Source organism: Tenebrio molitor, chromosome 3 (assembly GCF_963966145.1).
Source record: "Tenebrio molitor chromosome 3, icTenMoli1.1, whole genome shotgun sequence".
NCBI lineage: Eukaryota > Metazoa > Arthropoda > Insecta > Coleoptera > Tenebrionidae > Tenebrio > Tenebrio molitor.
Genome location: NC_091048.1, coordinates 2,185,102 through 2,198,220, shown reverse-complemented (window position 1 = coordinate 2,198,220; position 13,119 = coordinate 2,185,102). Strand labels below are relative to the sequence as shown.

Here is a 13,119-nt window from a genome sequence, read left to right as displayed (position 1 = left end):
ATTTGAAATTTTAGCAAGCAGAAAAAAGTGGTAACCACTACAGAAAAGATAATAAATAGTGAAATTATACCTGACACTATAGCAAATATAAAACAGAAGTCTTTATATTGGAGATACTTTAAAGAACTGGAACAACCAGAAATTAATATTTAGGCTTCTCATGCATGGCTTAAGAAATCAAATATTCACCCTAAGACGGAGGGTTTTATATTTGCAATACAAGATCGTGTTATAAATACAAGAAATTATAAAAAACACATATACGGTTTGCAATCGATCATCGATAAATGTAGGAATTGCGAAACTGAAGGGGAAACCATTGAACACATTATTTCTTCTTGCACCGTTTTGGCTCAAAGCGAATATAAGAAACGTCGTGATATATTCGCTAAAATTATACACATGAGTTTAGCTGTTAAATTCATTTTATTGAAGGATACACAACCACAACCAGTTAAAATCACAAAGTTGTTTGGAAAGTGACAATTACAAATTATATTTTGAACGCACAGTTTCAAATGTGTTTTACCATATTCAGCATAACAGACCAGACATTATTATTTTAAATAAACAACAAAAGCAAGCATATCTTTTAGATATAGCTGTTCCAAATTCACACAATATAACACAGACATATAACACAAAAATTAATAAATATTTAGAACTCGTCCCACAAACCTTCAGCTCGCTCGTAAAGGATCAAAAACATTATGTGGAATAATCAATAGAATAAACACTAAACTAACTATGGAGACATGTATTGTTGGTTGCATCGCAAATTTTGATGATTTGTAATCATCTTCTAATACATACAGCCGCGGACAGAAAAAAAGTAGGACAAGTCTTATTAAGTTTTAGAAAATCTGCCTGGAGCAACTCAGAAGTGACATATACATTGTTCTGCTAATACATTGTAAAACTGAAAATAAAAATAGTAACCAATATGAAGTTACTAAAAACAGAAGAATATGCAAATAATGCACAAATTAAAATGAACACATATTGTTATCAATTATGTACTGATATTAAATAAATTAAAATAGTACGAATTAATGAGACAAACAAGGCTATAAATATACCGGGTGGGGTGTATAGTTGGAAACTGGAATTTTTAAAAAATCGATTAAAAAATGCGAACTGAGCAAATAATATTTAATGAAAATATACAAATTTAGCTTTATCGAGATATTAAGGGCAACAGTTAGGCAAAAACGAGATCTAATTGTAACATTTTTTAAATTTAAAATAAAAATAGATGTTACACTATTAATACGTATTTTTTTTGAATATCATAATGAAAGTGGCACTTTTTTACACGCTAAATCGTAGTGAAAGTAGTACTTTTTTGTATCATTTTATTCCATCTCCTTGGAGATGATTGTCAAAGCAAACCTATTTTTTTTTTGTAATTTTTCATATAAATCCTTTTAGACGAAATTTCTTAACTTACATCGATATGCAAAAAAAATAGTGTCTTTTTTTCACTTATTTGCTTGATCAATCTGCAAATTCGTGAAAATAACTAGTTGTACAAATATAACTATTACAACATAATTTTGTATTGTTAAAAATAAATTCCACACAACCCACAACCTTTTCAAGTGAAACTTGATTTTCCTACAGTAATTCCTTCAATTTAGCCCTTAATATTTTGCCAGCGGAACTTTTTGGAAGTTGTTCAACAAATCGTACCCCACCGTATAGATGCTTTTGAATAGAAATATTTTCTAAAATAGAAATCTTCCATTTTAACGTACTTGACGCTCATCTATTCTGCTATTACCAGCAACGTAACGAACCAGCTCCTCCTCACTCACGCTTTGATTTGGTTGTTTCACTACGAAGGCCAGAGGCACTTCTCCAGCTTTCTCATCAGGTATTCCAACCACTCCAACATCTTTCACTGCTGGATGTTGTATTAAAAGAGCTTCCAACTCAGCTGGTGGAACCTAAATCCATAATAAAATATTTGTTTGACTCTTTTTCGTTTACTTATACTAACTTGGAAACCTTTGTATTTGATCATGTCTTGGAGACGATACGTAATGTAGAAGAACCCTTCTTCATCGAAATACCCTAAATCACCACTTTTCAAATACCCTTCTTCATCGAACACCGTCAGGTGGTCGTTCCCCAAATAACCCTTCATCACTCCAGCGCCCTTGATCCTCAGTTCTCCACATTCATTCGCTCCGAGAACTTTGCCACTTTCAGGATCACACACTTTAATCTGCTGAGCTGTTACAACTTGTCCCGTCGATCCGGTTCTTTTTACATTTTTAGGAGTTGCAGTGGCCAGTCCACTTATTTCAGTTAAACCATACATCTGTTGCACAGACTTGATTCTCAACAGTGTCTTCACTTCTTCTTCCAAGTCTCTGGTCAATGGAATTGATCCGCAGAACACATCCTTGACAGAAGACAAATCGTATTTTTGCCCCAGAGGACTCTTCACCAAGAACAAAAGATTGGTAGAGACAGCAAATAGCTTCGTGATTTTGTACTCTTGGATCAGATTCAAGAAGCGATCTGGAACAAATTTTTCTAAAATCACTAGTTTTGCTCCGTACAAAATCGTTCCAAGACCGGTTCCGCATCCCAAAATGCGGAAAAATGGCACATACGCCATAATCGTTTCCTCTTCGGTGAAATCAAACCAATTTGGCTCTCCAGCATGGACCATTGTGATTCTGAAGTTGGCGTGAGTTAGTTGGATCAGTTTTGGCATGCCTGACGTGCCCGAAGATGTCAAAAGAAGAGCGACATCTTCTTGGGGGTCGACCTCAGTGGGATTAAAGCGATTATCAAAGCTTCCTGCTTCGACAAATTCGTCAAAATTTTCCAAGTCTGCTGAAGCTTCAGAGTCGTAAAGTATTATTCTAGCGGGAAAATAATCTCCGTCCTTTAGTTTTAAAAGATTTTCTAACACCTTTACTGTGCAGAAGACCACAACTGGTCGACAAATTGAAAAGAAGTGTTTCAGTTCTCCTAAAAGATTAATTTTGACAAGAGTTTTACTTTAGTTGGTCCACACCTGGCGTGTAGTCTGGATTGAGAAGATTCACTTTAGCTCCAATGTAAAATCCCGAAATGATTGTTAACTGATATTTCCAATTGTTCTGGGACAATATCGAAATAACATCGCCCTTCTTTATTCCTGCTTCTTTTAATTGTGACGCCAGTTTAACAGACAACTCTAGGATTCTTCCGTAATTCACTTCTTCACCTGTGCAGTCAATCTTGAATCAAGACGTTGAAATTATTTAGAAAGTTTCTGAAAATTCTTACTATAGCAATGCGACTGGAGTCCCACTTCTTCATTTCGTTGAAAAATATGATTCCCAGAGATTTGTTGGGAAGTCTATGATTATCTGGAGGACCGACTTTTACTAAATCGGTCATGGCGTGTTCCTTGTTTTCGCACAAAGGAGTTTAAATAAGCCTGTCAACAAAATAATTTTGAAAAACTCACCAAAAATTTAAAACCAAAAGCAGACAATTTTTAACGAACGACTAACAGAGAATCATCACTAAGTAAGTATCTTGATTCAAAATATAAGGTCAATGTAAAAATTCAGTCTACAAATGGGTATTGTAGGATTTTTTTTTGAATTGGATGGAAAATAACTCATAAATACAGGGTCATTATAAATGATTGTCCCATCGCAGTTGGCCACACAAATTTTGGATGTGCCGCCAGCCTCGCGACGTTAGACAAACTATATCCCTTTGGCCATCTCGAAAAAAGACTAACGCATTTCAAACAGCACATATGAGGTGCCCTAAATTTGTCCTGATGACGCACAGGGATACCAAAGTCATTCATTTTCGATGCGGCTTTTGGAAAGTCAATTCCCCGCACACGTAACAAAAACTGTCAGGGTGATTCAAACACATTCTCGGCATATCTAAATAATTAGAAAATTACACTAATTCGCTATTTTTTGTACGGATAGTTTGTTAAGGCAATCAAAGGTTTTGTGAAACTACTATGCATACAATAATACTGAATATGTGACTAAAAGCAGTCTTGGATGCATTAAAAAATAAAAAGATCAATTTTCAATTGGTATCTACTCATTTCTGAATAGTATATTATTCAATGAACGGATAATGATAACAATGAGTAACAGCCATTATGCGCGAATAGAATACTATACTTTTTCCACGACTACGCAGAGAAATTGATAAATAAGTTTCATTATTAGACAAACTGAAACTGACGTTTTAAAATTATTATTTTGTATGCTTGATACCATTGCATTAAAATTAAAAATTTAAGCCAGGAATGTTACACTGAAGCGTATGCCTTTTTATAGTATACAAACGTACGGTCGGTGAAGAAATAAAACTGGGACACTTAAAATTTAATTTATGTAAATTAGACCATTGAATTGTCAATATAATATATGTCTATATAATATGTCATACCAAAGTTAACCTATTTATGATAAAGCTTTAATTAAACGATGCAAATTTGTAAATTTTGTCTTACGTGATTGACATTTTTGTCCCAGTTTTATTTGTCCATCGACTGTACATAGTGAAAATATTAATTTTGTTTGTTCTTGCCTGCTTCATTATATAACGAATTCAATGTTAAGTTGTTCTTTACAACCAAAAGAGTCCTCAATACAACCTTTTTGTATCGTAATGTAATATGGATGGATCATTCACATAAATCACATATACATGCTACAAACAACAAAGGTCTCAAAAGGGATCTCTGGGAAACCCCTGAACTTTGCTAAGCAATGCAGAACCAGGAACCCGCGACAATTAAAAGTTTTCTAGTTTATTAACAAGTAAATCAGTACTATAAGAAAAACATATCACCTTGCTTTATTTGATCAAGTCTTTTATACCACTATACAGGGTGTATTAAAAATGGTGCATAATATTTATGTCACTCGATTCTAATTTGAATTTGGTCTTAGACGAATAGTTTTTCAATTATTGTCATCAAAAATAACATTAATAACAATCCTTGTTACTTTCTGACTTACTCAAAGTTGAAAAATCACTCTAGCTTGGTGGCAATGTCGCAATAATTTCATAATTTATCAATAGAAAAAACTGTGCATTTTTCAGATGAAATTACAAATAAACAAATAATCAAAATGGAACTAGCGACCACAGGCGGGCGTTGAAAAGCGCATGTCGTACTCACAAAGAAACAACACAAGCACCCCGGTTTCTTTTCAAAAGACTGACGAAAATATGTTGCGTTTCTTGGACTTTAAGGGACCCCACGCACTAGCAACTTCTTCGAAGCAATTGAACACACAAGTCGCAACACGTAGCTTGATACTTGAGATGCGCAGGATAGAATGAGAAATCCGACTTGCAAGAAAGACCGAAAATCCTCCGACGGCTTCTTTTACAGTGGGTCTCTCCCCACTGCTTCCCATAATTTCACTGCGCATCCATTTCCCAAGTACAAGTCACAAAACGTAGCTTGATACTTGGGAAATGGATGCGCAGGCAAAAGCTCTGTAAGCTGTTACTTGTTACTTTAGCCAATCGCGATAACTTTTGCATATCTCTAGAACTTTTTGTTTTCGCCCAAATTTAAATGTTTAAATTTAGACTTTTGTTAGGACCGGACCGAATGTACACTTGTATTCAAAAAAAATCGCGTACACCATTCAAATCAAGTGGGCAATTATTATTATATGTTTTTGCATCGTTTAAAAACGGACTTTTTTGTTCGACGCTGTCAGTATTTGAGAATTTTCTCCTGTGTGAACGGATTTTGATAAATTTGACAACTTGTCAAAACGAAACGTCAAGCTAATTTTAAAGATTTTCAGCGATTTGGAGCCTTTGGGGGGCTCGTCGAACAAAAAACCTTGTATTCAACTCGTTCTTGTGTAATTTGGGCTTTTTTTGGCACTCATGGACCTTTAAAACTCTCGTTTCACTCGAGTTTTAAACTGGCCCACTCATGCCAAAAAAAGCCCAAATTACCCACTCGTTAAATAAACTACTATTTTCTGTCATTTTGACAAAAGTTAGAAGAAGGTTGTGTTTTAATTTTTAGATAATTTTATTTGAATATTACATTAATATTTGGTCGTGGCGCCGGCGCATAGACGGGGCATAGACCACTAAATTCCCACTTTTCTTGTTCAGAATCTTTTGGTATTCGTAGTTTTGAATAAATTAAGTTATGACTTCAATAGACGGCAGAATAACAAAATTACGCAGGCAAATAGGTGTAGGCGATTTTTTTGAATACAACAGTACATAATTTGTTGTTGGATTACAACACTGAAGGACACTAAATTGCGAACTCTATACAATAATAAAATAGTCATCAGCTTCAAGAAACAAACAGAAATAAAATGAAACTTTAATTGAGCTTAAAACGCTCTTAAGTATGTGCTAAAAGTTTAACCCTTGCCATGCCATGCACCTTAATTCTGTTGATCTGCCACTTCTAAAAATTGTTCCGCATTGGTTTGGATTCCCCTAAACCGTTCTAATTAATCAGTAATCTTCATTCGCTCCCTCACACTCACAGATCTGGTTTCTACGAACTAAATAACGTTACGGTTACCCCATTTTCTGTGGTTTTCTACCAACTGCGTTTCTACTTTGTTTTGTTACTTTTCTAACTACGAGTGCAAATGATTTTAGTTATTTTCTACGTAAAGCACTTTGTTTCTAATTTGAAATTCTCGACCGATGGTTCTCCCAATTTGAAATCTGCCAACATCAAATTCATGAATTCAATTATCCCCTGATTTTAACTGGACTTCCCAAATTATTAAACGAGTGATTTATTGCAATCTTTTTTTTCCCCTGGACATTTATTTTGTTGTCCTTGAGCTAGGGTTTGTCCCAGACGCGTATCGTTTCCAAGAAGGTCGACAAATTTTAATGCACTGATAAGTTACCCACTGGTCTCTATGGTACACAGGATGGTGGATAGAGGAGTGGGAGGTGGATCGTTTTGAAGCAAGCAAAGCAAGCAGCGACCATCTTTTTTGAGGCAAATATACATGATTTGTTGGACCATTACATTATTAATGGTTCCACCCTACGCCCTGTCCTGTTCTATGGGAGCTAGGTGACATTCAGGAAGTTGTGGGGTTAGCCAGTAAAGTAACGTGGGCTCAACGGTTAGTTAGCGGGGGCGGACCTAAGCCTGGCTCGATGCGGCTCTGGGATGTTAACGTGAAGCCCCGCGGTGTTTCTAGACCTCGTGGCTTCTCGGTAAACGGTGGGTTGGCGAAGGCGGACCTAAGCAATGCTAGATGCGGCTCTGGGATGTTTCGTGAAACCACCGGCACGGTTCTATCACTCGTTATTTGTCGGGAAACACGAGTATCTATAAACCTTGCTTGATCTTAGACGATTCAGATTATTATTCTTCTGAGTCCTCGCGACCGAGAGTTTGTTACCACCAGTTTCTAAGCGCCCGATGATGTACCTTGACCGTGTTTTTAATAATTAAGCATAGGATTGTCATTAATCGAGTTGTAAAAGATGAGTAATACCTGGGATACGGTTTTAAAGAAACGGAAAACAATAAGTAATTTTTTTGTAATTTCTGTGTTTCGTTTATAGAAAAAAATTAAAACATCCCAAACACGTAACGCTCTTGGGAAAGTAGGTATATACAACAATTTATTTATTTATAATAAATACAAATATATTTGATTAATATTTATAACAAATTTCACGTATCTGTTGAGTCTCCCTCTTCAACTGTGTTTTGTCTGTGACCTTCATTACAAATTTCCATTATTAAGAAAAATTATTTTGACGGCCCAGCACTTACGTTTAGTTTAGGTGATCTCATTTTCAATATTTCCTGTAAATAAATGTAAATAAACAGCAGGCAGTAAACTATTATTATCGCAAACCTTTGACGTTTCATTATATTTTTTACAAGGTTAAAAAATTAAATTCTTGAATTATTTATTTTTTGAAGTGCTTAAGACAGCAAAATTGCTTTTAAAAAATAATAAAAACCAAAAATAATTGTTTTTAAAAAATATAATGTATGCTCTGCTCTACTTACGTAAATTTGTTTTATGTGAAAAACCATAATAAGATTCAAAAAATCACATGTGCGTCTATGATGTTCCTTAGTATTTTATTCTGGAATCTCTGGATGATTTGGATGTTGCTTTCACCGACACACCGGCATAACTGAATTCCGTACGTCGATACAGGTTTCAGGATCTGTTTTTACATAAGTTGGATATCGACAGAGTAAATTTTCTTCCCAACAGCCAGTTCCACAAGGAATAATTCGAATTTCTCTTTTTCATTGTTGGGTGGCGTTATTCAACCTAGTCTAAGTCCTCTTATTTCTCTTAGGTTTTTAGTGGAGCTAACAGATTGATATTTTCTCCCAGAAAGATTTGGAAGCTCTGCCACTCTGTGAGTCTGTTGACAAGTCCTGGAGGATTCTCTTGTTCAATTCAATTTGCATATACAGTGCAACTTCCCTATAACGGACACCCACGGAGATTGAAATATTGTCCGTTATATAGAGGTGTCCGATTTTGGGAGAAAAACGAAAACATTTTTGGATTTAACGATGAACCATAAAAATAAATTATGTAGGTACATATTTATTTTACGTGCCAACTCAGAAAGTTGGTTGCGGCGTAATTTGCTAGAACATTACACCTGTATCACCTTGTTTTTTAGTGTCCGATTAGCAACCGCTTCGCAAACGAGTTTATTTTTTGAAATTCAAATGACACTTAAGTCTGCGACATGGGCCTCAAAAATGTAACTTTGTTTTTAGATCCTGCATTATCATCCCTTAATTACGGTGCGTATTTCTCTCCGGAAACCAATTGTTTTACGGTTCTATCAAAATACAGGTGACGACATACATGATTATCCACTAATGCAGCATCCTGCGCAACCGGCTGCAATTGTGGCACTGTACTTCGTATTTGTCTTCAGTTTAGGACCGAAACTGATGAAGAACCGACAAGCTTTTGACTTAAGAAAGATCATGACAATCTACAATATCACTCAGATTCTCTTCAACTTGGTGGTGTTCGTAATGGTGAGTTGCTTGGTTGGGGTGATCGATTGCAGTTCAGTCGTTTGTTTAAGGCGGCCAAAGTTATCCAAAACTTTAGTTTGTACTGCAGTCCCCCAAATAATTCAAACACTCCTTTGGACATTTCGGTTAGGAAAATCCATTACTACTACGGCGTTTTGAAATTTTTGGATCTTTTGGACACGGTGGGTCAATTTCGATTTATCAAATTCATTTACGAAAGTAGTGGTGTTTTAGATCTTTTTTGTCCTGCGGAAGAAACCACAACAGATCACGTACATGCATGTTCACCATCATGTAGGAATGGCTGCGACGACATGGGCAACTGCAAAATATTTCCCAGGAGGTGCAACTGGTTTTATCTTCTTTTATAACACCCTTGTACACGCACTTATGTACGGCTACTACTTAATGTCCTCATGGAATTCTGCTAAGGCTATTTGGTGGAAAAAATACTTAACACAAATACAAATTGTAAGAACAAAAATGTTATTAGAAAAAATTGTCTAATATTTTTGGTTGAAGGTTCAACAACTATTCTATGATACAATGTTTACAATTCATCTTTTTAATGCAAACTGCAACTATTCAAAGGGCTGGTTGATGTTTTACCTCTGTAACACATTTCTGATGACTTATTTTTTTTCAGCGTTTTACAAAAAGAATTACATGAGTAAGAAACAGGTGTCCGACAGAAAGATTGAATAGATAACCATATTTGAAATTATATTTTTTAACAAGTCTGGTTACAGTGGGTATTATTATTTGTGTGAGTTGAAAAAGCCTTGTAAAAATTATGTGAAATAAACGGCGATAGGTTTTTTTTACTAATATTTTCATTTTTTCGTATATGTACAGTCGATTGACAAATAAAACTGACATATTACCTATACATATAGACATTGACAAATACAGGTCATCATAAATTACTGTCCCATCGTAGTAGGCCTTGGTGACGTAATCGAATGTGCCGGAAGCATCATAACATGAGTGAAACTAGTAACGCCGGTAGGTGGCGCTACTGGCGGTGGTGGAAATCTGTCTACTAATTTGTCTAACGGTGCGAGGCTGCCGGCACATCCAAAATTTGTGTGGGTTTTCAACGTCAACTGCGATGGGACAATAATTTATAATGACCCTGTATATTGACAATTCAATAGCCTGATTTACATAGATTAAATTTTAAGTGTCCCAGATTTATTTATCCATCGACCGTACGTCAAATGTCCTACCTCAATGAATAAAGACTTTGTATTCATTTGGAGTCCTCTTAGAGTAATAAATTACAATTTGGCATCGAATAATTCTTTTGACAAAACAAAATGGTTTTCAATAAATAATTTTGTCCACAATAATCAAACAAAACACCTAAACATTGGTCTAGTGTTTAGAAAAGTTTGATTGATCTAAAATGACTGAACTAGCAGCTCTTAAAGCAGAACGCGATCAGATCAAGGGAAAACTACCTCGAGGCGAAACCTTCGTAGCAGGTTTTGGCGACAATCAAGACATTGAACAATTAAAAACTCTCAAAGCTGCTTTAGAAGTAACTTTTCGGGAATTTGATGAGGTCCAGTTGCAAATTAATATTTTAAATCCGAATGACGAAAGTCCAGATGTCGAGTCGGTAAATTTTGCAAATACATACTTTAAAGTAATAACGGCTATTAATCACATATCTAAGCGTTCAGATCTACATATTGATGGAACTTGGCGGATCGATTCTAACAAAGAGGAAACAAATCAAAACAGTGAATTTTCAAAAACATCGTGTCATTTAAGTGCGGTTGCATCGACTTCTTTAGAAACCCAGGTAACCAATTTCTCGGTATTGGAGGAAATCGTTCATAAAAATAAATTGCCCCCATCGAGTCAAAATGTGAAGCACGAAAAGCAGAAATTTTAAAGCACGGGACAATTTAATCTGCAAAAATGGGCATCGAACGACCCTTTACTATTACCGATGGTAAAGTCACTAGTATATCTGTGACTTTAACCGATGGTAAATTCTGAGACCTCTGACAATACCGCAATAAACTAGACAATGATGGCGACATGGAAACAGTTGGTCTTACCGGGGATTCCAAAGAAGACATGCGATTGCAAATTCACCCATACCAGGTAATTTTTTTTGTCGCCGATTCCAACGAAATTGCGGTGAGTTAATGTATAGGATGAGTTGAAGTCAGGCAAAGGGAACGTTCCGGCCATAGACCCCATTTGTTGGTGTGGGAGCCAAAAATAGGCAAAAATATGAGTTTTTTGTGAATTTCTCTTAAACGAACAAAGCAAGGTAAACTTTTTTGGACTCAGAAGAAGCGCATTGAAAAGAGGAATCCAGCGGTGTATAATTCATTATCATATTATGTTTAAGAAGGGAGCTACGGCAGTTTAAATGTTTTTTCCGAGTGCAAATTTGATAGAAGGTAGGGGGTCATGGTTTTTTCGAAAAAAATGTTTGTCGCCGATTCGAACGAAATTGCGGTGAGTTATTGTATAGGATGAGTTGAAGTCAGGCAAAGGGAAAGTTCCGGCCATAGACCCCATTTGTTGGTGTGGGAGCCAAAAATAGGCAAAAATATGACTTTTTTGTTTTTTTGTGAATTTCTCTTAAACGAAAAAAGTGAGGTAAAATTTTTTCGACTCAGAAGAAGCGCATTGAAAAGAGGAATCCAGCGGTGTATAATTCATTATCATATTATGTTTAATAAGGGAGCTACGGACGTTTAAATGTTTTTTCCGGGTGCAAATTTGATAGAAGGTAGGGGTCATGGTTTTTTCGAAAAAAATGTTTGTCGCCGATTCGAACGAAATTGCGGTGAGTTATTGTATAGGATGAGTTTAAGTCAGGCAAAGGGAAAGTTCCGGCCATAGACCCCATTTGTTGGTGTGGGAGCCAAAAATAGGCAAAAATATGACTTTTTTGTTTTTTTGTGAATTTCTCTTAAACGAAAAAAGTGAGGTAAAATTTTTTCGACTCAGAAGAAGCGCATTGAAAAGAGGAATCCAGCGGTGTATAATTCATTATCATATTATGTTTAATAAGGGAGCTACGGACGTTTAAATGTTTTTTCCGGGTGCAAATTTGATAGAAGGTAGGGGGTCATGGTTTTTTCGAAAAAAATGTTTGTCGCCGATTCGAACGAAATTGCGGTGAGTTATTGTATAGGATGAGTTGAAGTCAGGCAAAGGGAAAGTTCCGGCCATAGACCCCATTTGTTGGTGTGGGAGCCAAAAATACGCAAAAATATGACTTTTTTGTTTTTTTGTGAATTTCTCTTAAACGAAAAAAGTGAGGTAAAATTTTTTCGACTCAGAAGAAGCGCATTGAAAAGAGGAATCCAGCGGTGTATAATTCATTATCAAATTATGTTTAATAAGGGAGCTACGGACGTTTAAATGTTTTTTCCGGGTGCAAATTTGATAGAAGGTAGGGGGTCATGGTTTTTTCGAAAAAAATGTTTGTCGCCGATTCGAACGAAATTGCGGTGAGTTATTGTATATGTGAGAGTTTCAATGAATCAGCAATACAGGATCAGCGAACACGAAATTCTTTTTATTATGACAACTCAAAAGTACAATTGTTTTGTTATTATATGCCTACTATGTAATACAACACATGGCAACACCAAAGGGTAAAATTGCCAAACTCTAACACCCCCCCTCAAGTTACAGCTGAGGTGTTGTCGGATTGAAGTCCCAATCCAAGAATACATCTGTCATGATTTTCTTTGGGTAAGGCTTTCGTTAGTACATCTGCTATCATTTTCTCGGTCGGTAGGTACAGGATCTTGATGGGATGTTTCTTCACTGCGTCCCGAATAAAATGGTATCTAACATCAATATGTTTCGATCTTGCATGATAGACGGAATTTTCGGTTAATTTTCCAGCACCTTGATTATCGTTAAAAACCACAACATTGGCTAGTGATTGAAATCCCAATTCCTTGAGGTAACCAATTAGAAAAACTGCTTCCTTGGATGCATCACTGAGTGCCATATATTCGGCTTCGGTAGACGATAATGCGACGGTTCTTTGCTTTCTGGATTCCCAGGAGAAAGCAGCGCCGGAGAGTATGAAA

At 35.9% G+C, this 13,119-nt stretch overlaps 2 protein-coding genes across 3 annotated transcripts; one reads left to right on the top strand and one right to left on the bottom strand.

Annotated features, from left to right (window-relative positions):
• Positions 1 to 1,433: 1,433 nt before the first annotated feature.
• On the bottom strand, positions 1,434 to 5,329 carry LOC138126971 (luciferin 4-monooxygenase-like). Of its 2 annotated transcripts, none has more exons than XM_069042816.1 (6): positions 5,007 to 5,329; positions 3,289 to 3,442; positions 3,035 to 3,239; positions 2,003 to 2,988; positions 1,784 to 1,949; positions 1,434 to 1,727 (listed from the first exon to the last, which is right to left on the bottom strand). In XM_069042816.1, the coding sequence occupies exons 2-6, from the start codon at positions 3,400 to 3,402 to the stop codon at positions 1,618 to 1,620; spliced, it is 1,581 nt and encodes a 526-aa protein (XP_068898917.1). In that variant the 5' UTR covers positions 3,403 to 3,442; positions 5,007 to 5,329; the 3' UTR covers positions 1,434 to 1,617. The 2 variants fall into 2 exon arrangements, with proteins under 2 accessions (XP_068898917.1, XP_068898918.1); XM_069042817.1 differs by having other exon boundaries at positions 5,171 to 5,329.
• A 3,314-nt stretch (positions 5,330 to 8,643) lies between these two features.
• Positions 8,644 to 9,846, top strand: LOC138126548 (very long chain fatty acid elongase 7-like). Its single transcript, XM_069042328.1, has 5 exons — positions 8,644 to 8,797; positions 8,850 to 9,040; positions 9,091 to 9,222; positions 9,275 to 9,511; positions 9,563 to 9,846. Exons 1-5 carry the CDS (start codon positions 8,740 to 8,742, stop codon positions 9,743 to 9,745), a joined length of 801 nt encoding a protein of 266 aa, XP_068898429.1. The 5' UTR covers positions 8,644 to 8,739; the 3' UTR covers positions 9,746 to 9,846.
• Positions 9,847 to 13,119: the final 3,273 nt, after the last annotated feature.

What these genes read in the sequence shown, in the direction of transcription:
- LOC138126971 (XM_069042816.1), bottom strand. Translation starts at nt 3,402, where the DNA reads ATGACCGATTTAGTAAAAGTCGGTCCTCCAGATAATCATAGACTTCCC. An exon ending in CAATCCAGACTACACGCCAG is followed by an intron (nt 2,989 to 3,034) that starts GTGTGGACCAAC and finishes TTAATCTTTTAG; the next exon opens with GAGAACTGAAACACTTCTTT. An exon ending in GCTGGTTCGTTACGTTGCTG is followed by an intron (nt 1,728 to 1,783) that starts GTAATAGCAGAA and finishes TTTCTATTTTAG; the next exon opens with AAAATATTTCTATTCAAAAG.
- LOC138126548 (XM_069042328.1), top strand. Translation starts at nt 8,740, where the DNA reads ATGGGCCTCAAAAATGTAACTTTGTTTTTAGATCCTGCATTATCATCC. An exon ending in ATTATCATCCCTTAATTACG is followed by an intron (nt 8,798 to 8,849) that starts GTGCGTATTTCT and finishes ATCAAAATACAG; the next exon opens with GTGACGACATACATGATTAT. An exon ending in TTTTGGATCTTTTGGACACG is followed by an intron (nt 9,223 to 9,274) that starts GTGGGTCAATTT and finishes GTGGTGTTTTAG; the next exon opens with ATCTTTTTTGTCCTGCGGAA.